The 24,721-nt window shown below is 50.7% G+C and overlaps 1 protein-coding gene across 1 annotated transcript in view; it reads right to left on the minus strand.

Annotated features, from left to right (window-relative positions):
• Positions 1 to 2,078: 2,078 nt before the first annotated feature.
• The window catches only part of LOC140722580 (NACHT, LRR and PYD domains-containing protein 3-like), a 199,837-nt gene continuing 177,194 nt past the window's right edge, over positions 2,079 to 24,721 (minus strand). The window contains exons 6-9 of the mRNA XM_073037295.1: positions 16,482 to 18,219; positions 8,861 to 8,947; positions 4,047 to 4,217; positions 2,079 to 3,747 (exon numbers count right to left, since the gene is read on the minus strand). Coding sequence (XP_072893396.1) covers positions 3,576 to 3,747; positions 4,047 to 4,217; positions 8,861 to 8,947; positions 16,482 to 18,219 — 2,168 coding nt within the window. The 3' untranslated portion in view covers positions 2,079 to 3,575. The remainder of the gene's footprint in view (positions 3,748 to 4,046; positions 4,218 to 8,860; positions 8,948 to 16,481; positions 18,220 to 24,721) is intronic.

Genomic DNA, 24,721 nt, shown 5'->3' on the forward strand with positions numbered 1-24,721 from the left:
CTCATCTCCTCTCCTCACCTTATCTTTCTTCCCTCCCCTCATCGATCTGACCCCTGCCTCTCCCCCACGCTGCAGAAAATGGTGGTGATCCACGCCAACCAGCCCGCACCGCCAGACCTCGCCTCCATCTTCTCCGGCAAGCCGGCGCCCACTCCTGCCTTTGACGGGCCCCAGTGACGACACGTCCACGTACTCCACGGGACAGCCTGAAGGATTCGGGCCGAACGATCTGAGGCTCAGCCCAAAAGAAAAGTCAAAGCAGGACTTTCGAGACTGAGGAGGGGAGGGGAGGGTAACGGTGCTAGCCTCTTCCCGTAGTCACATTCCTCCCCCGTGGGAACCCCGCAGTTCCATCTCCCTTGTTACGAGCCGCCCTCTCCCACCCTCGGCTCCCGTCACTCCTGAAACACTCCGCTCTCTGTCCCCTCGCTCTCCCCTCTATCACCGCCCATCTCACCCTGGCCGGCGGCCATTTTGTGATGGTTACCATTGACAACCGCTCTCCCCGCATCATAGAATGGGGCAAACCCTTTTCCTCACCTTTCACTCACTTCCCTCCCTTTTTATTCAATCTTAACTCCTCATCCCTCCTCTCCTTCCCCTCGGTGCCCGCTCTCACATCTCTCCATTTAACCTTCTGCCGACTGCCATTGTGTGACAGTCAGACCCTCCTTCCCACTCACCATCTTGTCACCCTCCTTCCCATCCCATCACTCGCAAACCCCTTCCCTCCCTCCCCTCGCTCTCCTCTCCCCGCCATCTCGACGCTCTGCATCGTATGCTGGTTGAGGCTGCCATGTTGCGATGCCAATCTTCACCTCTCCTCATCGACCTCTTTCTCTCTCTCTGTTACCCAGTGAGTCACTCCCGTACTCACCCCGTCACTCCTGACACCCTTTCCCCTCTCTGGCCCCTTGCCCTTTCTCCCGCCATCCACCACATTTTGGTGAACATTTTCTGATGGGAAATTTCGCTCCCCCACCCAATCCCTTCTCCCCCGTCCGTTGAGTGAGTCACTCCCCTCTCCCTCGTTGAGACAATGATCTCCCCGATCCATCAGCCCTGACCGCGTCCCCGACCCCCGCTCCCCCTTTCTCCTTCCGACGCCCCACTTTTTTGCTGCTCGTCTTATTTGTGAAGGAAATGTCACCACCCATTCATCCCCCACTATTGAAAACGTCACTCCCCCACACCCCACATCCTGTCCAATCAGACCACTCCCTCCCGTCCCATCACTTCCCCTCTCTCCCCGTCCCATCACTCCCGCTCCCTTCCAGTCGATTCACTCCTCCTCATCCTGTCGTTGTCTTCTCCATGTCGGCCACCAGTTTGTGACAGGGACTTTCGCCCCTCCCCTCTCCGTCCCCTATTGAGTCAGTGACTTCGCCACGCTCACCATCTCCTCAGTCCACTCCTCGTCCCGTCACTCCTCTTCCTCCCAAATCCCTCACCCCTCCTCCCCAAAACCCACATGTATATGTGTATGTGCGAATATCTGAGATATATACATTAGTTTATTCAATGACAACATTATTAGAATTAGAACATATACACAATATGGAAAACGATATAAAGCACACATTAAAATACTGTTATTACAATCAATAACAAACTCGATCCCGGGATTGTATCCATGGGCACCGCATGTTCCTTCGCCATCGATTCTGAGTGTGACAATGGCCATTGTAAGTCAGTGTCTCACTCCATCCCTGGCAGCCACATTAACCAAGGATTCGCCCATTTTAAATCCGCGCGTCCCTCCCTCTCTTGTGCTCACTTCTACCAAAGCCGTCACTCCCTCCCCAGCGGCCATTTCAAGTGAAGCGTCGGACATCCCACCTCTCCCGGATATTGATAGCGGCTCCCTGACGCCCGCGAATTATATACAATATCCCGCAAATCGGTTTTTTTTTTGGGAACGAGAGAGAGAGAGAATTGAATACTCTTCATGGCAGAGTAAAAAAATATAAAACGTACTTCACCCCAGACTACACTAAAGTGTTCCCCTGCCTAATAGGGGTCAGGAATAATGACAGTGTTGCTCGCTGCCCTGTCTGCAACATTGGGTTTTCTATTGCCCATGGGGGGGGGGGGGGGTTAAATCACTGTTGAGGTGAGTTTAACGGGTGTCATTCGTTCATTAGCATAGCTAACGCTATTTAAACTAGCTGGCTGGCTGCTAAGGAGCTACTCTATTGCAGACATCCCACCTCTCCCGGGAGTTCCGGGAGTCTCCCGCATATTGATGGTGTCTGCTTCCCTGAAATGAGATTTTGCAGGGTGGGATTAATTGAGTGATGGAATGGTGCAGAGGGAGATTCACTGTGTGTTTGGCATTGCAAATGTGTGATGGGACGGTGTGGAGGGAAATTCACTCTGTGTCAGGTCCTGGGTGTGAGTAAATTTACAAATGTAAATTAAACAACGTGTGAGCTGCTGACGTGCGGGAATAAATAAACTGCTTCCGACTCACTCACAGTCACACACAATTAACTGACCGGCGACAAGGAGTGACCGGTTGAATAATCAGTCCCGTTTCTCACCATCACTCTGTATCGGGGAACCTATGATTATAAAATCACACTTCAGTCCACTGTGGCCGGGATGTTAATCAAGGCTGTTCACAAGTCTCCAAACAAATCCACGGTGAGTTTGCAGTTCCCTGCCTCCGTATCCCTCCCCCCCGTCCCAGCCTCTCTTTCTCTCCTTCGCCCTTCTCTCTCTCCCCTTCAGGCTTCTCTCTCTCTCTCTTCTTCCCACTCTCCCTCCACCCCTCTGTCTCCTCACCTGCCTCTCTCTCTCTCTCTCTCTCTCTCTTTGTCAATTTAACATCATTATATCGGCCAGACTACCGAATGCACCGTCCTCAGCAAAGGGAGCAAAAGGATTCTCTCCCGGGATCATCCCCCCACCCCGGGACACCGGTGTCCCAGACTGAGCCCCGGACCCCAGGGCTCTTCCTGTCCGGGTAATTCCCCGGGGAGTCTCCCACACGCACTTCCGGCGGAAGCTGCCCCGCCGGACGGCAGGCGGAAACACGTCACTGCGGGACCGCTGCGAGCGACGCACACAGCGCGGGGCCCGAGCCGGTTCCGTTAAAACCGTTGGGAGTCAGCCCCGGCGCGCGGCCGTTAAAGGTAAGGGCGGGAGTTAAAGGGGAGGGCGGGGAGTCGGCCAAATGTCCCCATCCCGCGGGCGGAGATGTTCACACATTCAGATGTTCACAGATTCACTCTCAGTCCGGGTCTGAGTTCCTGCAGAGATCTCAGTTCCTTCCTCCCGGTCCGACTGAACCGATTGGGCGGGGATGTTCACACATTCAGATGTTCACAGATACACTGTCAGTCCGGGTCTGAGTTCCTGCAGAGATCTCAGTTCCTTCTTCCCGGTCCAACTGAACCGATTCCCCCACAGCCTGAAACAGATGGGAGAATAAAGATGAAATAAACAGATTACACTACAGTGTCAGTAACAGGTGACTGGGGTTAATGTTTCAACAACACTCACAGACAAATATCACCAGAAAACCCGCGGATCCGCTGATATTTTATCACATTGAACATTAACACAAACACTCACTGGATCCACTTCAGACTCGGGTGGGTCAGTATGAGGCGGCGGAGAGCGGGGGCAGATCGGTCTGTCAGTGAGTTTGATCCCAGGTCCAGCCCCGTCAGTGATGGGTGTGTACTGAGAGTGGAGACGAGATCCTCGGCACCAGAATCTGTGAGACCGACTTTCCCGAGCCTGGAGATGAGAGAGAGTGAGGGTGAAGGACACAGAGAGACAGGAGACGGTACAAATCCCCAGTGTTTATCAGTAACACAATTACTGATCACATTAATGTTCAGTGTCAGACACCCAGTGACTGTAAACACAATCTCCCCCAGCCTGGAGATGAGAGAGAGTGAGGGTGAAGGACACAGAGAGACAGGAGACGGTACAAATCCCCAGTGTTTATCAGTAACACAATTACTGATCACATTAATGTTCAGTGTCAGATACCCAGTGACTGTAAACACAATCTCCCACAGTCTGGTACTTACCACAGTTTCTGTATTTTACACTCCGGGTTCCTCAGAGCCGCAGACACCAGTTTCACTCCTGAATCTCCCAGTTTATTATAACTCAGGATCAGCTCCGTCAGTGATGGGTTTGTACTGAGAGCGGAGACGAGATCCTCGGCACCAGAATCTGTGAGACCGACACCCATCAGCCTGGAGATGAGAGAGAGTGAGGGTGAAGGACACAGAGAGACAGGAGACGGTACAATACCCCAGCGTTTATCAGTAACACAATTACTGATTTTTTTCTTCAGCACGACTGCGCAAGTCTGCCAGTGAGAACAGCGAGAAGAGTTTAAAAGGAAGACAGATTTACAGAGCGAGCATCAGAGGAGCGGGAGACAGAGTAGGAAGGCTTTGGCTCAACGGGGCTTCGGCGATAAATGGTCGAGGCGAGGTAGGTTATCTGTTTACAATACAGACAGAGAGTATGTGTGTGAGGCTGGTTTTCTGTGCTCGGTGTCAGATGTGGGAGATCCTGGAGACTCCCAGCCTCCCGGACGGCAACATCTGCACCCGTTGTGTCGAGCTGCAGCTCCTTAGGGACCGAGTTAGGGAACTGGAGATGCAGCTCGATGACCTTCGTCTGGTCAGGGAGAGCGAGGAAGTGATAGAGAGGAGTTACAGGCAGGTGGTCACACCGGGGCCACGGGAGACTGAGGAAGTGGGTCACAGTCAGGAGAGGGAAGGGCAATAAGCAGATACTAGAGAGTACCCCTGTGGCTGTACCCCTTGACAATAAATACCCCTGTTCGAGTACTGCCGGAGGGGGGTGGCCTACGGGTTGGGGAGCATCAGTGTCAGTGCCTCTGGCACAGAGTCTGGCCCTGTGGCTCAGGAGGGCAGGGAAAGGAAGAGGAAGGCAGCAGAGATAGGGGACTATAGTTAGGGGATCAGACAAATGATTCTGTGGTGGCAGGAAGGAAACTCGGATGGTAGTTTGCCTCATAGGTGCCAGGGTCTGGGATGTTTCTGATCACTTCCAAGATATCCTGCAGTGGGAGGGAGAACAGCCAGAGGTCGTGGTACATATTGGTACCAGTGACATAGGTAGGAAAAGGGAAGAGGTCCTGAAAGTAGACTACAGGGAGTTAGGAAGGAAGTTGAGAAGCAGGACCTCAGAGGTAGTGATCTTGGAATTACTGCCTGTGCCACGTGACAGTGAGAATAAGATTAGGATGAGGTGGAGGATAAACGCATTGACTGAGGGATTGGAGCAGGAGGCAGGGATTCAGATTTCTGGATCATTGGGACCTCTTTTGGAGCAGGTGTGACCTGTACAAAAATGACGGGTTGCACTTGAATCCCAGTGGGACCAATATCCTGGCAGGAAGGTTTGCTAAGGCTTCTGGGGAGAGTTTAAACTAGAATTGCTGGGGGGAGGGAACCAAATTGATGCGATGGAGGAGAGGGAGGTTGGCTCACAAATAGAGAGAATTTGGAGACAGTGTGAAAGGGAGGATACGCGGGTGATAGTGAAGGAGGCACTCAGTCCGATGGTTTGAGATGTGTCTATTTTAATGCAAGGAGTATGATGAATAAAGCGGATGAGCTTAGAGCGTGGATCAGCTTTCGGAGATATGATGTGGTGGCCATTACACAGACTAGGATGGTGCAGGGGCAGGAATGGCTACTTCAAGTGCCAGGATTTAATTGTTTCAGAAAGGACAGGGAGGGAGGCAAAAGAGGTGGGGACGTGGCACTGTTGATCAGAGATAGTGTCATGGCTACAGAAAAGGAGGACACTACGGCATCTCTGGGTGGAAGTTAGGAACAGGAAGGGGTCAATAACTCTACTGGGTGTTTTGTATAGACCACCCAACAGTAACAGGGACATCGAGGAGCAGATAGGGAGACAGATTCTGGAAAGGAGTTTTAATAACAGGGTTGTTGAGGTGTGAGATTTTAATTTCCCAAATATTGATTGGTATCTCCCTAGAGTGAGGGGTTTAGATGGAGTGGAGTTTGTTAGGTGTGTTCAGGAAGGTTTTCTGACACAATATGTAGATAAGCCTACAAGAGGAGAGGTTGTACTTGATCTGCTATTGGGAAATGAACCTGGTCAGGTGTCAGGTCTCTCAGTGGGAGAGCATTTTGGAGATAGTGATCACAATTTTGTCTCTTTTACCACACCTTTAGAGAGGTATGGGTCAGTTAAGTTAGGGAAACCTTTAATTGGAGTAAGGGGAACTATGGGGCTATCAGGTTGCAACTTGTAAGCATGAATTGGAAACAGATGTTGTCAGAGAATAGTACCGAAGCAATGTAGAAAATGTTCAAGGGATATTTACATGGGGTTCTGAGAAGGTGCGTTCCAATGAGACATGGAAAGGATGGTAGGGGACAAGATCTGTGATGTACAAAGGCTGTTGTAAATCTAGTCAAGAAGAAAAGAAGAGCTTACAAAAGGTTCAAAAACGAGGTAGTGATATGAATCTGGAAGATTATAAGGCTAGCAGGAAGGAGCTTAAGAATGAAATCAGGAGAGCTGGAAGGGGCCATGAGAAGGCCTTGGCGGACGGGATTAAGGAAAACCCTAAAGCATTCTGCAAGTATGTGAAGAGCAAGAGGATAAGATGTGACAGAATAGGACCAATCAAGTGTGACAATGGAAAAGAGCGTATTGAACCGGAGGAAATACCGGAGATATTTAATGAACCATTTGCTTCAGTATTCATGTCGGAAAAGGATCTTGGCAATTGTAGGGATGACTTGCAGTGGACTGAAAAGCTTGAGAATGTAGATATTAAGAAATATGTGGTGGAGCTTTTGGAAAGCATCAAGCTGGATAAGTCACCGCGACCGGAAAAGGTGTACACCAGGCGACTGTTGGAAGCAAGGGAAGAGATTGCTGAGCCTCTGGCGATGATCTTTGCATCATCAATGAGGACATGAGAGTTTCCGGAGGATTAGAGGGTTGCGAATCTCGTTCACTTATTCAAGAAAGGGAGTAGGGTTAGCCCAGGAAATTATAGACCAGTGAGTCTTACTTCAGTGGTTGGTAAGTTGATGGAGAAGATCCTGAGAGGTAGGATTTATGAACATCTGGAGAGGCAAAATATGATTAGGAATAGTCAGCATGGCTTTGTCAAAGGCAGGTTGTGCCTTACGAGTCTGAATGCTTTTGTTGAGGATGTGACTAAACACATTGATGAAGGAAGGAAGAAGATGCAGTGTATATTGATTTCAGCAAGGCATTTGATAAGGTACACCATGCAAGACTTATTGAGAAAGTAAGGAGGCATGGGATCCAAGGGGACATTGCTTTGTGGATCCAGAACTGGCTTGCCCACAGAAGGCAAAGAGTGGTTGTAGACGGGTCATATTCTGCATGGAGGCCGGTGACCAGTTGAGTGCCTCAGGGATCTGTTCTGGGACCCCAAGTCTTTGTGATTTTTATAAATGACCTGGATGAGGAAGTGGAGGGATGGGTTAGTAAATATGATAATGACACAAAGCTTGTGGGTGTTGTGAATACTGTGGAAGGCTGTCAGAGTTTACAATGGGACATTGATAGGATGCAAAACTGGGCTGAGAAGTGGCAGATGGAGTTCAACCCAAATAAGTGTGAAGTAGTTTACTTTGGTAGGTCAAATATGATGGCAGAATATAGTATTAATGGTAAGACTCTTAGCAGTGTGGAGGATCAGAGGGATCTTGGGGTCCAAGTACATAGGACACTCAAAGATGCTATGCAGGTTGACTCTGTAGTTAAAAGGGCGTACAGTGTATTGGCCTTCATCAGTCATGGGATTGAGTTTAAGAATCGAGAGGTAATGTTTAACAGTTGAGAGATTATGAGGGGGGATAGATCGAGTTGACGTGGATAGACTTTTTCCATTGAGAGTAGGGGAGATTCAAACAAAAGGACATGATTTGAGAGTTAGGGGGCAAAAGTTTAAGGGTAACACGAGGGGGAATTTCTTTACTCAGAGAGTGGTAGCTGTGTGGAGCGAGCTTCCAGTAGAAGTGGTACAGGCAGGTTGGGTATTGTCATTTAAAGTAAAATTGGATAGGTATATGGACAGGAAAGGAATGGAGGGTTATGGGCTGAGTGCCGGTCAGTGGGACTAGGTGAGAGTAAGCGTTCGGCACGGACTAGAAGGGCCGAGATGGCCTGTTTCCGTGCTGTAATTGTTATATGGTTATATGTTGCAGCTATACAGGACCCTGGTCAGACCCTACTTGGAATACTGTGCTCAATTCTGGTCGCCTCACTATAGGAAGGACGTGGAAACCATAGAAAGGGTGCAGAGGAGATTTACAAGGATGTTGCCTGGATTGTGGTGCATGCCTTATGAGAATAGGTTGAGTGAACTTGGCCTTTTCTCTTGGAGTGACGGAGGATGAGAGGTGATTTGGTAGAGATGTACATGATAATGAGAGGCATTGATCATGTAGATAGTCAGAGGCTTTTCCCCAGGGCTGAACTGGCTAACATGAGAGGGCATAGTTTTAAGGTGCTTGGAAGTAGGTACAGAGGAGATGTCAGGGTTAAGTTTTTTTACACAGAGAGTGGTGAGTGCTTGGAATGGGCTGCTGGCGGCGGTGGTGGAGACGGAAACGATCGGATCTTTTAACTCCAGGAAGGCTACATGGAGCTTAGAAACATGGAGGGCTATGGGTAAAACTGAGGTAATTCTAAAGTAGAAACATGTTCGGCACAGCGTTGTGGGCCAAAGGGCCTGTATTGTGCTGTAGATTTTCTATGTTTCTTTGTTTCTACTGATCACATTAATGTTCAGTGTCAGACACCCAGTGACTGTAAACACAATCTCCCACAGTCTGGTACTTACCCCAGTTTCTGTATTTTACACTCCGGGTTCCTCAGAGCCGCAGACACCAGTTTCACTCCTGAATCTCCCAGGTCATTCTCCTCAAGTCTAAACACAAACAGACAGATTGATGAACAAAGTGATTCAAACCGTGGGTCTGAGGGACTTTCTGTCTCTCGGATATTTCAGGAAACATTAAACCCTTCAGTAAATCACTGATCGGAGTTCCCATCACTGTCAATGTCCCTCACTGCCCAGCTCCAGCGTATTCACCAAATGTCGGTAATTTAGTCTGTCGGTGTGACCCTGTAAACTCCACATATTCTGTCCCATTCCCCGATGGCTAAACAAAATGTTCCTGACAGAAAAGCAGAAATGTCAATGGGACACAGTGAAATAGACCCACCCGAGCTAAAGGGATGGGGAAGAGAGATCCCACAAGAAGAGTGGGGGATGGGAACAGAGGCCCCACACGAGAAAGGGTGATGGTGAATAGAGATCCCACATGAGGAAGGGGGATGGGGGAGAGAGATCCCGCAGGAGGAAGGGGAATGGGGGAGAGGGATCCCATAGGATGAAGGGGGATGGGGGAGGGGAAAGAGAGATCCCACAGGAGTTCGGATGGACGAGAGATCTGAAAGTAGGAAGGGGGATGGGGAAGAGAGATCCCACAGGAGGAAGGGGGATGGGGAAGAGAGATCCCACAGGAGGAAGGGGAATGGGGAAGAGAGATCCCACAGGAGGGGGGATGTGGTAGAGAGATCCCACAGGTGGAAGGGGGAAGGGGAAGTGATAGATCCCTGAAGAGGAAGGAAGATGTGGAAGGGAGACCCACAAGAAGGGTGGGGTATGACAACAGAAGCCCCACAGAAGAAAGGTGGATGGGGAATAGAGATCCCACAAGAGGAAGGGGGATGGGGAAGGGAGATCCCACAGGTGGAAGGGGGACGGGGAAGGGAGATCCCACAGGAGGAAGGGGGATGGGGAAGTGAGATCCCACAGGAGGAAGGGGGATGGGGAAGAGAGATCCCACAGGAGGAAGGGGGACGGGGAAGGGACATTGCACAGGAGGAAGGTCAAAGGGGAAGGGAGATCTCACAGGTAGATTGCTACCCATGCACCGTGCTAGTGAGGCTAGAAATAGGAAGATAATGCAGCTAAATACGTGGCTGAGGGGATGGTGCATGAGGGAGGGGTTCATGTTTCTGGACAATTGGGCTTTCTTCCAGGAGAGGTGCGACCAGTTAGAATTGGACAGTTTGCACCTGAACTGGAGGGGACGAACATCCTTGCCGGTAGGATAGGCAAGTTCTGCTCAGGGGGTTTTAAACCAGATTGTAAGCGGAGGGTGCAGTGTGTTAGAGCTGATAGTGATGTGGAGGAGGATACGGGTCATGTGAGGACTGCTTGTATAGACAGATATCAAATGTTTGTACGTGATAGAAATGTTCTCAGGTACATCTATTTCCATACGAGGAGTATTGTAGGTAAGGCAGATGAGTTTAGGTCGTGGATTGGCACATGATGATATCGACATCATTGCTATTAGTAAGACTTGGTTGCAGGAGGGGCAGGACTAATAACTATATAAACATATAACAATTACAGCACGGAAACAGGCCATTTCGGCCCTTCTAGTCCGTGCCGAATGCTTACACTCACCTAGTCCCACTGACCCGTACTCAGCCCATAACCCTCCATTCCTTTCCTGTCCATATACCTATCCAATTTTACTTTAAATGACAATACCGAACCTGCCTCTACCACTTCTACTGGAAGCTCGTTCCACACAGCGACCACTCTCTGAGTAAAGAAATTACCCGTCATATTACCCTTAAACGTTTGCCCCCTAACTCTCAACTGATGTCCTCTTGTTTGAATCTCCACTATTCTCAATGGAAAAAGCCTATCCACGTCAACTCTATCTATCTCCCTCATAAGTTTAAATACCTCTATCGTCCCCCCTCAACCTTCTATGCTCCAAAGAATAAAGACCTAACTTGTTCAATCTTTCTGTGTAACTTAGGTGCTGAAACCCAGGTAACATTCTAGTAAATCTTCTCTGTACTCTCTCTATTTTATTGACATCTTTCCTATAATTCGGTGACCAGAACTGTACACAATACTCCAAATTTTTAACATTACATCCCAACTCCTATACTCAATGCTCTGATTTATAAAGGCCAACATACCAAAAGCTTTCTTCACCACCCTATCCACATGAGATTCCACCTTCAGGGAACTGTGCACCATTATTCCTAGATCACCCTGTTCTACTGCATTCTTCAATGCCCTACAATTTACCATGTATGTCCTATTTGGATTATTCCTACTAAAATGCAGTACCTCACACTTATCAGCATTAAACTCCATCTGCCATTGTTCAGCCCACTCCTCTAACTGTTCTAAATCTCTCTGCAAACTTTTAAAACCTACTTCATTATCCACAACGCCACCTACCTTAGTATCATCTGCATACTTACCAATCCAATTTACCACCCCATCATCCAGATCATTAATGTATATGACAAACAACATTAGACCCAGTACAGATCCCTGAGGCCCACCACTAGTCACCGGCCTCCAACCTGACAGTTATCCACCACCACTCTCTGGCATCTCCCATCCAGACACTGTTGAATCCATTTTACTGCTTCAGTATTAATACCTAACGATCAAATCTTCCTTATTAAACTTCTGTGCGGAACCTTGTCAAGGGCCTTAATGAAGTCCATATAGACAACATCCACTGCTTTACCCTCGTCAACTTTACTTGTAACCTCTTCAAAAAATTCAATAAGGTATGTCAAACATGACCTTTCACGCACAAATCCATGATGACTGTTCCTAATCAGACCCTGTCTATCCAGATAATTATATATACCATCTCTAAGAATACCTTCCATTAATTTACCCACCACTGACGTCAAACTGACAGGCCTATAATTGCTAGGTTTACTCTTAGAACCCTTTTTAAACAATGGAACCACATGAGCAATACATCAATCCTTCAGCACCATCCCCGTTTCTAATAACATTTGAAATATTTCTGTCAGAGCCCCTGCTATTTCTACACTAACGTCCGTCATGGTCCTAGGGAATATCCTGTCAGGATCCGGAGATTTATCCACTTTTATATTCCTTAAAAGCGCCAGCTTCATGTTCCGAGGTTCCGTTGTTTCAGACGTGATAGGGGTGAAGGATGAAAGGGGGAGGAGTGGCTTTACTAGTCAGGGAGAATCTCACATCTGTGCGTAGACGGGAGAGCCTGGAGGGCTCGTCTACAGAGGCCATATGGGTGGAGCTGAGGAACGGGAAAGGTGTGACCACATGAATAGGGTTGTATTATAGACCGTCCAATAGGCAGAGAGAATTGGAGGAGCAAATCTGTAGAGAGTTAGCAGACCGATGTAAGAAACAGAAAGTTGTAATTGTAGAGGATTTTAAATTTCCACATATTGACGGGGACTCCCAGTCTGAGAAAGGGTTAGATGGCGTGGAGTTTGTCAAATATGTTCAGGAAAGTTTTCTAAATCAATACATTGAGGTACCAACGAGAGAGGGTGCAGTACCTGATCCCCTATTAGGGAACCAGACAGGTCAGGTGACAGAAGTATATGTAAGCAAACATTTTGGGTCCAGTGACCATAATGTCATTAGTTTCAAGATAATTATGGATAAGGATAGGACTGGTCCACCAGTTAAGGTTCTGAATTGGTAAGGGCCAATTTTGTGGAAATGAGAGAGGATCTGGGAAAAGTGGATTGGGATAAGTTGTTTTCTGGCAAGGATGTGTTCAGTAAGTGGAACACCTTCAAGGGTGAAATTTTGAGAGTGCAGAGTTTGCATGTTCCTGCCAGGATTAAAGGCAAAGTTAACAGGCATGGGGAACCTTGGTTTACAAGGGATATTGGCGATCTGGTTAAGTAGGTGTTTAGCAGGTATAGGCAACAAGGGACAAATGAGGTACTTGAAGAGTATAGAAAATGTAAGCGAATACTAAAGAAAGAAATCAGGAAGGCAAAAAGAAGACATGAGGTTGCTTTGGCAGATAATGTGAAGGTAAACCCAAAGGGTTTCTACAAGTATATTGAGAGTAAAAGGATAGTAAAGGACAAAATTGGTCGCCTAGAAGATCAGAGTGGTTGTCTATGTGTGGAGCCTCACGAGATGGGGGAGATCTTAAACAGGTTTTTTGCATCAGTGTTTACTCAGGAAACTGGCATAGCGGATATGGAATTAAGGCAAACAAACAGTAGTGTCATGGAACATATAGAGATTAAAGAGGAGGTGTTGCTTGCTGCCTTACAGTGAATACAGGTAGATAAATCCCCCAGGCCTGACATGATTTTTTCTCGGACCTTGAGAGAGACTAGTGTAGAAATTGCAGGGGCCCTGGCAGAAATATTTAAAATGCCCTCAGCCACGGGTGCGGTGCCGGAGGATTGGAGGGTAGTTCATGTAGTTCCGTTGTTTGAAAAAGGCTCCAAAAGTACACCAGGTAATTACAGGCCAGTGAGCCTGACATCAGTAGTAGGTAAATTATTGGAAGGTGTTCTGAGAGATCGGATATACAAGCATTTGGACAGCCAAGGGCTGATTAAAGATAGTCAGCATGGCTTTGTGTGTGGTAGATCGTGTTTAATCAACCCTGTAGTGTTTTCCGAGGAGGTTACCAAGAATGCATATGAAGGAAAGGCTGTGGATGTTGTGTAGATCGACTTTTGTAAGGCCTTTGACAAGGTCCCACGTAAGAGGTTAGTTCTAAAGGTCCAGACACTAGGTATCCATGGAGAGGTTGTAAACTGGATTTGAATTGGCTGGGTGGGAGAAGACAGAGAGTGGTAGTGGATGATTGCTTCTCAGACTGGAGGCCTGTGACTAGTGGTGTGTCTCAGGGATCTGTGCTGTGACCATTGTTGTCTGTTGTCTATATCAATGATCTAGATGATAATGTGATAAATTGGATCAGCAGGTTTGTGGATGACACTAAGATAGAGGCGTTGTGGACAGCGAGGAAGGCTTTCAAAGCTTGCAGAGGGATCTGGACCAACTGGCAACATGGGCCAGAAAATGGCAGATGGAATTTAATGCAGACAAGTGTGAGGTGTTCCATTTTGGAAGGACAAATCAAGGTACGACATACACGATAAACGGTAGGGCACTGAGGAGTGCGGAGGAACAGAGGGGGTCTGGGGGTTCAGATACATAAGTCCCTGAAAGTGGCGTCACAGGTAGACAGGGTTGTAAAGAAGGCTTTTGGCATCCTGGCATTCATAAAGCAGAGTACTGAGTATAGGAGTTGGGATGTTATGGTGATGTTGTGTAAGATATTGGTGAGGCCAAATTTGGAGTATTGTGTGCAGTTCTGATCACCTAACTATAGGAAGGATATCAGTAAGTTTGAAAAAGTGCAGAGGAGATTTACTAGGATGTTGCCAGGTCTTCAGGAGTTGAGTTACAAGGAAAGATTGAACAGGTTAGGACTTTATTCCTTCGAGCATAGAGGAATAAGGAGAGATTTGATAGAGGTTTACAAAATTATGAGGGTAGAGACAGGGTAAATGCGAATAGGCTCTTTCCACATAGATTAGGAGAGATAAATATGAGAAGACATGGCTTCAGCGTGAAAGGGGAAAGGTTTATGGGGAGCATTAGGAGGAACTTCTTCACTCAGAGGGTGGTGAGATTGTGGAACGAGCTGCCATCTGCTGTGGAAAATGTGGACTCACTCTTAAGCTAAGAATACATTGGATAGATACATGGATGGGAGAGGACTGGAGGGTTATGGACTGGGTGCAGGTCAATGGGACTAGCGGAATAAGGTTTTGGTACAGACTAGAAGGACCGAATGGCTTGTTTACTGTGCTGTAGTGTTCTATGATTTTATGATTCTATGGGGAGGAGAGTTCCATCAGGCGAAATGGGGATGGGGAAGAGAGATCCCAAAGGAGGAAGGGGATGCGGAAGCGAGATCCCACAGGAGGAAGGGGGATGAGGAAGATAAATCCCACAGGAGGAAGGGGGATGGGGAAGAAAGAACCCACTGGACAATGGGGCATGCCAAAGAGAGATCCGACAGGATGAAGTCGATGGGGGAGAGAGATCCCACAGGAGGAAAGGGTATGGGGAAGAGAATTCCAACAGCAGGAAGGGATGGGGAAGAGAAATCCATAGAAGGAAGGGGGATGGGGAAGAGCGATCTCATAGATGAAAGGGAGATGTGGAAGAGAGATCTCACAGGAGGAAGAGGGATGGGGAGGAGAGATCCCGCAGGAGGAAGGGGGATGGGGAAGAGAAATCCCACAGGATGAAAGGGAGATGGGGAAGACAGATCTCACAGGAGGAAAAGGGATGGGGAAGAGAGATCCCACAAGAAGAAGGGGTTTGGGGAAGATAGATCCCACAGGAGGAAGGGGGATGGGGAAGAGAGCACCCACAGGAGGAAGGGGGATGGGGAAGAGGGTTCCCACAGGAGGAAGAGGGATGGGGAAGAGAGATCCCACAGGAGGAAGGGGGATATAGAGATAGATTAAACAGGATGAAGTGGGAAGGGGTTGAGAGATCGGCCAGGAGGAGTAGAGATCTTGAAGAGAGTTCCCACAGGAGGGTGTGGGATTGGGAAGAGAAATCTCACAGGAGGAAGTGGGTTGGGGAAGAGAAATTCAACAGGACAATGGGGCATGCCAAAGAGAGACCGACAGGAAGAAGTCGATGGGGGAGAGAGATCCCACAGGAGGAAAGGGTATGGGGAAGAGAGTTCCAACAGCAGGAAGGGATGGGGAAGAGAAATCCATAGAAGGATGGGGGAAGGGGAAGAGCGATCTCATAGGTGAAAGGGAGATGGGGAAGAGAGACCTCACAGGAGGAAGAGGGATGGGGAGGAGAGATCCCACAAGGGGAAGGGGGATGGGGAAGAGAGACCTCACAGGAAGGGGGGGGGGGGGGTTGTGGAAAAGACATTCCACAGGAGGATGAGGAAAGAGTAATAGAGAGCCCACAGGAGGAATGGGGATGGGGGCGAGATTCCAAAGAATGAAAGGGGGATTGGGATGAGAGGTCCCACAGGAGGATTCCAAGGGTAAACGATAATCCTACAAGACGAGAGGATGTGGAAATTTTTTGTACGTGTGTGTTGGGTCTGAACAGAGGCCCAGAGGAGATGCGCCCTCGCTCTTTGCGTATCTGGAAGTGAGCAAAGTCACACACGGGGAGGACAATCTCACAATGGTATTTCTTTCCTTCTCACTGGGACAGTCTGCTGACGGTCTCTTGTCCCTCACCGGGAAGGGGGTGTGAATCTCTGACCCACCTGCTGCAGTCAGTGTCGGTCTGGGTGTCAGTAACAGTGAGAAGGAACATTGTCAATGGACGTGTCACAGGCAGCGAGAAACACGGCCATTCCTGTGATTTACTACCATTAAACCAATGGCCGTTGTTCACTGATCTGATGAAGTCTCCAACATCCCTTCACAAGGAACCACAGAATCCTCCCATCATTGGGGAATTACTGACCAATCCCCTGGTCATTTGTCACAATTCATCACAATCTGATTTACTACAAATTTACCAAAATTACTTTACATTGAAACAGCACAATGCGACAGTTTCACAGTTCAGAGTGAGAGATAAATCAAGTTACCTCAACTCCTGGCACTTGTGCAGCCCGGGTCCCAGCCGCTGGATTCCTTCACACTGAATGTGGCATTTCTCCAGGTCGAGGTGTTTTATTGTATCACAGAGTCCAATGGCATGAGACAGGACCGCGCAGTCAATCGGGGTCAGTGTCATTCCACTGAATGAAAGTGTTTCCAGAGATCCCAGTGCGGCCTGAGCCAGTCCACGATTCTGAGACTCAAACAGGTAGTGCAATGTGTTCAGGAGGCTCCTTTTACCAGCTTCACTCCCCATGTTTCCACTCTGATGTTTAACCTCGTTCTTCACCCAGTCAATCACCCGGCAGGTTGTTTGATGAGGAAATGGACCCAGAAACTCCTCCAGGCCCCGAGCTGTCATTGGGTTGGAGAGTCCAGCAACAAAACGGAGAAATACCTCAAATCGCCCATCTCTCGTGTTGTGGACTTCAGTGAGGAATATCAGGATATCCCCGAGATGTGGATTCAGGAATTGTGCGACTGCAGCTACAAACTCTTGGATGGTGAGGTGTGGGAATGTGTACACCACGCTCCGGGCAGAATCCTCTCTCTCCAAAAGCTCCATCAGGAACCCGGACAGGAACTGGGAAGGCTGCAGATTGTAGTTGATCAAATCTCCATCTGTAAACACAATCTTCTTCTCGGACACTCCTCTGAAGGCCATCTGACCAACCCTGAGAAACACATCACGGGGGTTCTCAATCTCACGGCCGTGGTTTTTCAGGATGTTGTAAATATAGTAGGAGTACAGTTGGGTGATGGTCTTGGGAACTCGTTGTGGGTCCCTGACTCTTTGTGTGAAGAAGGGGCCCAGTGCCAGAGCGAGGATCCAGCAGTAGGAGGGGTTGTAGCTCATGGTGTACAGGATCTCGTTCTCCTTCACATGTTTGAAAACAGCTTCCGCCACTGTCTGATCTTCAAAATGCCTGATGAAGTATTTCTTCCGTTCCTCACCAGAAAATCCCAGGATTTCAGCCTGGATACCGATCTTTGCCTTTTCCAATAAATGTAACGCAGTGGGGCGGGTGGTCACCAGCACTGAACACCCTGGGAGCAGCTTGCCCTGGATTAAACTGTACACAATGTCAGACACTTCACACCGCCACTCGGGATCTGGGCACTGGTGCTTGGGTTCTGTATCTCTCCGACTGTCAGCAAAATTTATTGTGTGTTTGAATTCATCCAAACCATCGAATATAAGCAGCAATCCCTCTGGGTTCTTCCAGACCTCTCTCAGTAAATTCCCAAAGTAAGGATACTGATCCAGAATCAGTTCCCTCAGGTTTATTCTGTTGTTAATGGAGTTTAAATCCCGGAATTTGAAACTGAAGACAAACTGGAACTGTTGGTATATTTTCCCCATGGCCCAGTCATAAACAATCTTTTGAACCATCGTTGTTTTCCCGATCCCCGGGACTCCGGCCATTGCTGCCGAACTCCCAGATGTGGAGTAACTTTGGGAAAACCTGCTCTGGAACAACTGATCAGTCCGGATTTTTTCCAGCTCTCCACGGAGATGTTTCTCTCTCCACTCCTCGTGGTCTCTGCCTCTTGCCAGCAGCTCATGTTCCACCAGTGTCCGATCTCGAACAGTAGAAATGACCGTGAGCTCAGCGTATCGATCAACCAGCTGGAAAACCTTCACCTTCTCCCTCATCAGGATCGTGTTCACTCTCAGTGTTTCAGTTTGTGCCCGCAGAGTCTCCTTGTGTTTCTGTTGAACATCTTCCATGGGAACAGACAGTGGACAAACTGTTAGATGCCTCAACTCTGAACTCAGTATTTAAGCACACAAGAGTTAGCTCACAGCTATTGCATTAATGGATTCGTCAATGGATGTTCCTACAGTAAAGTAAATTTGATTAACAGACCCCAAAATGGACAGGGAGGCCTGGTCTAGATAAAAATCCGATCATCACATTTCCACATTAACTGTGATGTGAAGGTCAGTATTTCCCTGGTAGTTTACTGAGCGACGACTGTCCTGTACCGAATAATCTCCCACGACTGTCATAACTGTCATTTTCTTCTGTGGAATAAACTTTTAATCGGATCCTGTCATGGGTGTGTGGTGTCTCACTCTGTGACTGAAACTCAAAGTGTGTTTGGATCCTGTCAGGAGTGTGTGGTGTCTCTCTGTGTGTTAGGACCATGTAAGTGGTGTGGGGTCTCACAGTGTGTCTGGACCCTGGCCGATGTGTGTGTGGTCTCACAGTGTGTCAGGACCCTGTCAGGGGTGTGTGGTGTCTCTCTGTGTGTTAGGACCATGCAAGTGGTGTGGGGTCTCACAGTGTGTCTGGACCCTGGCCGATGTGTGTGTGGTCTCACAGTGTGTCAGGACCCTGTCAGGGGTGTGTGGTGTCTCTCTGTGTGTTAGGACCATGTAAGTGGTGTGGGGTCTCACAGTGTGTCTGGAACCTAACAGGTATGTGTTGGGCCTCACAGTGTGTCAGGACCCTGGCCAGTGTGTGTGTGGTCTCACAGTGTGTCAGGACCCTGGCTGATGTGTGTGTGGTCTCACAGTGTGTCAGGACCCTGTCAGGGGTGTGTGGGGTCTCACGTTGTGTCAGGACCATGTCAGGGATATGTGCCCTCTCACAGTGTATCAGGACCCTGTCAGGTGTGTGTGGCGTCTCTCAGTCGGTCTGGACCCTGTCAAGGATGTGTGGGATCTCACAGTGTGTCAGGACCCTGTCAGGGATGTGTGGGGTGTCACAGTGTGTCAGGACCCTGTCAGGGGTTTGTGGGGTCTCACAGTTTGTCAGGATCCAGTCAGGGTTGTGTGGTGTCTCACAGTGTGTCAGGACCCTGTCAGGTGTGTGTGGGGTCTCACAGAGTGTCAGGACCCTGTCAGGAGTGTGTGGGGTCTCACAGTGTGTCAGGACCCTGTCAGGGCTGTGTGGTGTCTCACAGTGTGTCAGGACCCGGACAGGGGTGTGTGGTGTCTCACAGTGTGTCAGGACCCGGACAGGGGTGTGTGGGGTCTCACAGTGTGTCAGGACCCTGTCAGGAGTGTGTGGGGTCTCACAGTGTGTCAGGACCCTGTCAGGGCTGTGTGGTGTCTCACAGTGTGTCAGGACCCTGTCAGGGCTGTGTGGTGTCTCACAGTGTGTCAGGACCTGTCAGGAATGTGTGGGGACTCACTGTTTGTCAGGACCCTGTCAGTGGTGTGTGGGGTGTCACAGTGTGTCAGGACCCTGTCAGCAGTGTGTGGGGTCACACAGTGTGTCAGGACCCTGTCAGGGGTGTGTGGGGTCTCACAGTGTATCAGGACCCTGTCAGGGGTGTGTGGGGTCACACTGTGTGTCAGGATCATGTCAGGGATGTGTGCCCTCTCACAGTGTATCAGGACCCTATCAGGTGTGTGTGGGGTCTCACACTGTGTCAGGACCCTGTCAGGTGTGTGTGGGTTGTCACAGTGTGTCAGGAACCTAAAATGAGTTTATGGGGCATCACAGTGTGTCAGGACCCTGTCAGGGGTGTGTGGGGTCTCACAGTGTGGCAGGACACTATCAGGGGTGCGTGGGGTCACACAGTGTATCAGGACCCTGACAAGGATGTGTGGTCTCACAGCGTGTCAGGACCCTGACAGGGGTGTGTGGGGTCTCACAGTGTGTCAGGACCCTGTCAGGGTTGTGTGGTGTCTCACAGTGTGTCAGGACCCTGTCAGGTGTGTGTGGGGTCTCACAGTGTGTCAGGACCCTGACAGGGGTGTGTGGGGTCTCACAGTTTGTCAGGATCCAGTCAGGGTTGTGTGGTGTCTCACAGTGTGTCAGGACCCTGACAGGGGTGTGTGGGGTCTCACAGTGTGTCAGGACCCTGACAGGGGTGTGTGGGGTCTCACAGTTTGTCAGGATCCAGTCAGGGTTGTGTGGTGTCTCACAGTGTGTCAGGACCCTGTCAGGAGTGTGTGGTGTCTCACAGTGTGTCAGGACCCTGTCAGGGGTGTGTGGGGTCTCACATTGTGTCAGGTCCCTGTCAGGAGTGTGTGGGGTCTCACATTGTGTCAGGGCCCTGTCAGGGGTGTGTGAGGTCTCACAGTGTGTCAGGACCCTGTCAGGTGTGTGTGAGGTCTCACAGTGTGTCAGGACCCTGTCAGGAGTGTGTGGTGTCTCACAGTGTGTCAGGGCCCTGTCAGGGGTGTGTGGGGTCTCACATTGTGTCAGGAACCTGTCAGGAGTGTGTGGTGTCTCACAGTGTGTCAGGACCCTGTCAGGGGTGTGTGGGGTCTCACATTGTGTCAGGACCCTGTCAGGAGTGTGTGGTGTCTCACAGTGTGTCAGGGCCCTGTCAGGGGTGTGTGGGGTCTCACATTGTGTCAGGACACTGTCAGGAGTGTGTGGTGTCTCACAGTGTGTCAGGGCCCTGTCAGGGGGGGTGTGGGGTCTCACAGTGTGTCAGGGCCCTGTCAGGGGTGTGTGGTGTCTCACAGTGTGTCAGGGCCCTGTCAGGGGTGTGTGGTGTCTCACAGTGTGTCAGGAACCTGTCAGGGGTGTGTGGGGTCTCACAGTGTGTCAGGATCCAGTCAGGGTTGTGTGGTGTCTCACAGTGTGTCAGGACCCTGTCAGGAGTGTGTGGTGTCTCACAGTGTGTCAGGACCCTGTCAGGGGTGTGTGGGGTCTCACAGTGTGTCAGGACCCTGTCAGGGCTGTGTGGTGTCTCACAGTGTGTCAGGACCCTGTCAGGAGTGTGTGGTGTCTCACAGTGTGTCAGGACCCTGTCAGGAGTGTGTGGGGACTCACTGCTTGTCAGGACCCTGTCAGTGGTGTGTGGGGTGTCACAGTGTGTCAGGACCATGTCAGCAGTGTGTGGGGTCACACTGTGTGTCAGGACCCTGTCAGGGGTGTGTGGGGTCTCACAGTGTGTCAGGACCCTGTCAGGGGTGTGTGGGGTTTCACAGTGTATCAGGACCCTGTCAGGGGTGTGTGGGGTCACACTGTGTGTCAGGATCATGTCAGGGATGTGTGCCCTCTCACAGTGTATCAGGACCCTGTCAGGTGTGTGTGGGGTCTCACACTGTGTCAGGACCCTGTCAGGTGTGTGTGGGTTGTCACAGTGTGTCAGGAACCTAAAATGAGTTTATGGGGCATCACAGTGTGTCAGGACCCTGTCAGGGGAGCATGGGGTCACACAGTGTATCAGGACCCTGACAAGGATGTGTGGTCTCACAGCGTGTCAGGACCCTGACAGGGGTGTGTGGGGTCTCACAGTGTGTCAGGACCCTGTCTGGGTTGTGTGGTGTCTTACAGTGTGTCAGGACCCTGTCAGGTGTGTGTGGGGTCTCACAGTGTGTCAGGACCCTGACAGGGGTGTGTGGGGTCTCACAGTTTGTCAGGATCCAGTCAGGGTTGTGTGGTGTCTCACAGTGTGTCAGGACCCGGACAGGGGTGTGTGGGGTCTCACAGTGTGTCAGGACCCTGACAGGGGTGTGTGGGGTCTCACAGTTTGTCAGGATCCAGTCAGGGTTGTGTGGTGTCTCACAGTGTGTCAGGACGCTGTCAGGTGTGTGTGGTGTCTCACAGTGTGTCAGGACCCTGTCAGGAGTGTGTGGAGTCTCACATTGTGTCAGGACCCTGTCAGGAGTGTGTGGTGTCTCACAGCGAGTCAGGACCCTGACAGGGGTGTGTGGGGTCTCACAGTGTGTCAGGACCCTGTCAGGGGTGTGTGGGGCCTCACAGTATGTCAGGACCCTGTCAGGAGTGTGTGGGGTCTCACAGTGTGTCAGGACCCTGTCAGGGATGTGTGGAGTCTCACAGTGTGTCAGGACCCTGTCAGGTGTGTGTGGGTTGTCACAGTGTGTCAGGAACCTAAAATGAGTTTGAGGGGCATCACAGTGTGTCAGGACCCTGTCAGGGGTGTGTGAGGTCTCACAGTGTGTCAGGACCCTGTCAGGAGTGTGTGGTGTCTCACAGTGTGTCAGGGCCCTGTCAGGGGTGTGTGAGGTCTCACAGTGTGTCAGGACCCTGTCAGGGGTGTGTGGTGTCTCACAGTGTGTCAGGGCCCTGTCAGGGGTGTGTGAGGTCTCACAGTGTGTCAGGACCCTGTCAGGAGTGTGTGGTGTCTCACAGTGTTTCAGGGCCCTGTCAGGGGTGTGTGAGGTCTCACAGTGTGTCAGGACCCTGTCAGGGTTGTGTGGTGTCTCACAGTGTGTCAGGGCCCTGTCAGGGGTGTGTGGGGTCTCACATTGTGTCAGGACCCTGTCAGGAGTGTGTGGGGTCTCACAGTGTGTCAGGACCCTGTCAGGGGTGTGTGGGGTCTCACAGTGTGTCAGGACCCTGTCAGGAGTGTGTGGGGTCTCACAGTGTGTCAGGACCCTGTCAGGGGTGTGTGGGGTCTCACAGTGTGTCAGGGCCCTGTCAGGGGTGTGTGAGGTCTCACATTGTGTCAGGACCCTGTCAGGAGTGTGTGGTGTCTCACAGCGAGTCAGGACCCTGACAGGGGTGTGTGGGGTCTCACAGTGTGTCAGGACCCTGTCAGGGGTGTGTGGGGCCTCACAGTATGTCAGGACCCTGTCAGGAGTGTGTGGGGTCTCACAGTGTGTCAGGACCCTGTCAGGGATGTGTGGAGTCTCACAGTGTGTCAGGACCCTGTCAGGTGTGTGTGGGTTGTCACAGTGTGTCAGGAACCTAAAATGAGTTTGAGGGGCATCACAGTGTGTCAGGACCCTGTCAGGGGTGTGTGAGGTCTCACAGTGTGTCAGGACCCTGTCAGGAGTGTGTGGTGTCTCACAGTGTGTCAGGGCCCTGTCAGGGGTGTGTGAGGTCTCACAGTGTGTCAGGACCCTGTCAGGGGTGTGTGGTGTCTCACAGTGTGTCAGGGCCCTGTCAGGGGTGTGTGAGGTCTCACAGTGTGTCAGGACCCTGTCAGGAGTGTGTGGTGTCTCACAGTGTTTCAGGGCCCTGTCAGGGGTGTGTGAGGTCTCACAGTGTGTCAGGACCCTGTCAGGGTTGTGTGGTGTCTCACAGTGTGTCAGGGCCCTGTCAGGGGTGTGTGGGGTCTCACATTGTGTCAGGACCCTGTCAGGAGTGTGTGGGGTCTCACAGTGTGTCAGGACCCTGTCAGGGGTGTGTGGGGTCTCACAGTGTGTCAGGACCCTGTCAGGAGTGTGTGGGGTCTCACAGTGTGTCAGGACCCTGTCAGGGGTGTGTGGGGTCTCACAGTGTGTCAGGGCCCTGTCAGGGGTGTGTGAGGTCTCACATTGTGTCAGGACCCTGTCAGGAGTGTGTGGTGTCTCACAGTGTGTCAGGGCCCTGTCAGGGGTGTGTGGGGTCTCACATTGTGTCAGGACCCTGTCAGGTGTGTGTGGGGTCTCACAGTGTGTCAGGACCCTGTCAGGGGTGTGTGGGGTCTCACAGTGTGTCAGGGCCCTGTCAGGGGTGTGTGGTGTCTCACAGTGTGTCAGGACCCTGTCAGGGGTGTGTGGTGTCTCACAGTGTGTCAGGACCCTGTCAGGGGTGTGTGGTGTCTCACAGTGTGTCAGGACCCTGTCAGGGGTGTGTGGTGTCTCACAGTGTGTCAGGACCCTGTAAGGGGTGTGTGGGGCCTCACAGTGTGTCAGGACCCTGTCAGGAGTGTGTGGGGTCTCACAGTGTGTCAGGACCCTGTCAGGGGTGTGTGGTGTCTCACAGTGTGTCAGGACCCTGTCAGGAGTGTGTGGGGTCTCACAGTGTGTCAGGACCCGGTCAGGGGTGTGTGGGGTCACACTGTGTGTTAGGACCGTGTCAGGAGTGTGTGGGGTCTCACAGTGTGTCAGGACCCTGTCAGGGGTGTGTGGGGTCTCACAGTGTGTCAGGACCCTGTCAGGGGTGTGTGGGGTCTCACAGTGTGTCAGGACCCTGTCAGGAGTGTGTGGGGTCTCACTGTTTGTCAGGACCCTGTCAGGGGTGTGTGGTGTCTCACAGTGTGTCAGGACCCTGTCAGGGTTGTGTGGTGTCTCACAGTGTGTCAGGACCCTGTCAGGTGTGTGTGGAGTCTCACAGTGGGTGTGGGGTTTCACAGTGTATCAGTACCCTGTCAGGGGTGTGTGGGGTCACAATGTGTGTCAGGACCCTGTCAGGGATGTGAGGGGTGTCACAGTGTGTCAGGACCCTGTCAGGGGTGTGTGGCGTCTCACAGTTTGTCAGGATCCAGTCAGGGTTGTGTGGTGTCTCACAGTGTGTCAGGACCCTGTCAGGTGTGTGTGGGGTCTCACAGTGTGTCAGTACCCTGTCAGGGGTGTGTGGTGTCT

Source organism: Hemitrygon akajei, unplaced genomic scaffold (genome assembly GCF_048418815.1).
Source record: "Hemitrygon akajei unplaced genomic scaffold, sHemAka1.3 Scf000080, whole genome shotgun sequence".
Classification (NCBI taxonomy): domain Eukaryota; kingdom Metazoa; phylum Chordata; class Chondrichthyes; order Myliobatiformes; family Dasyatidae; genus Hemitrygon; species Hemitrygon akajei.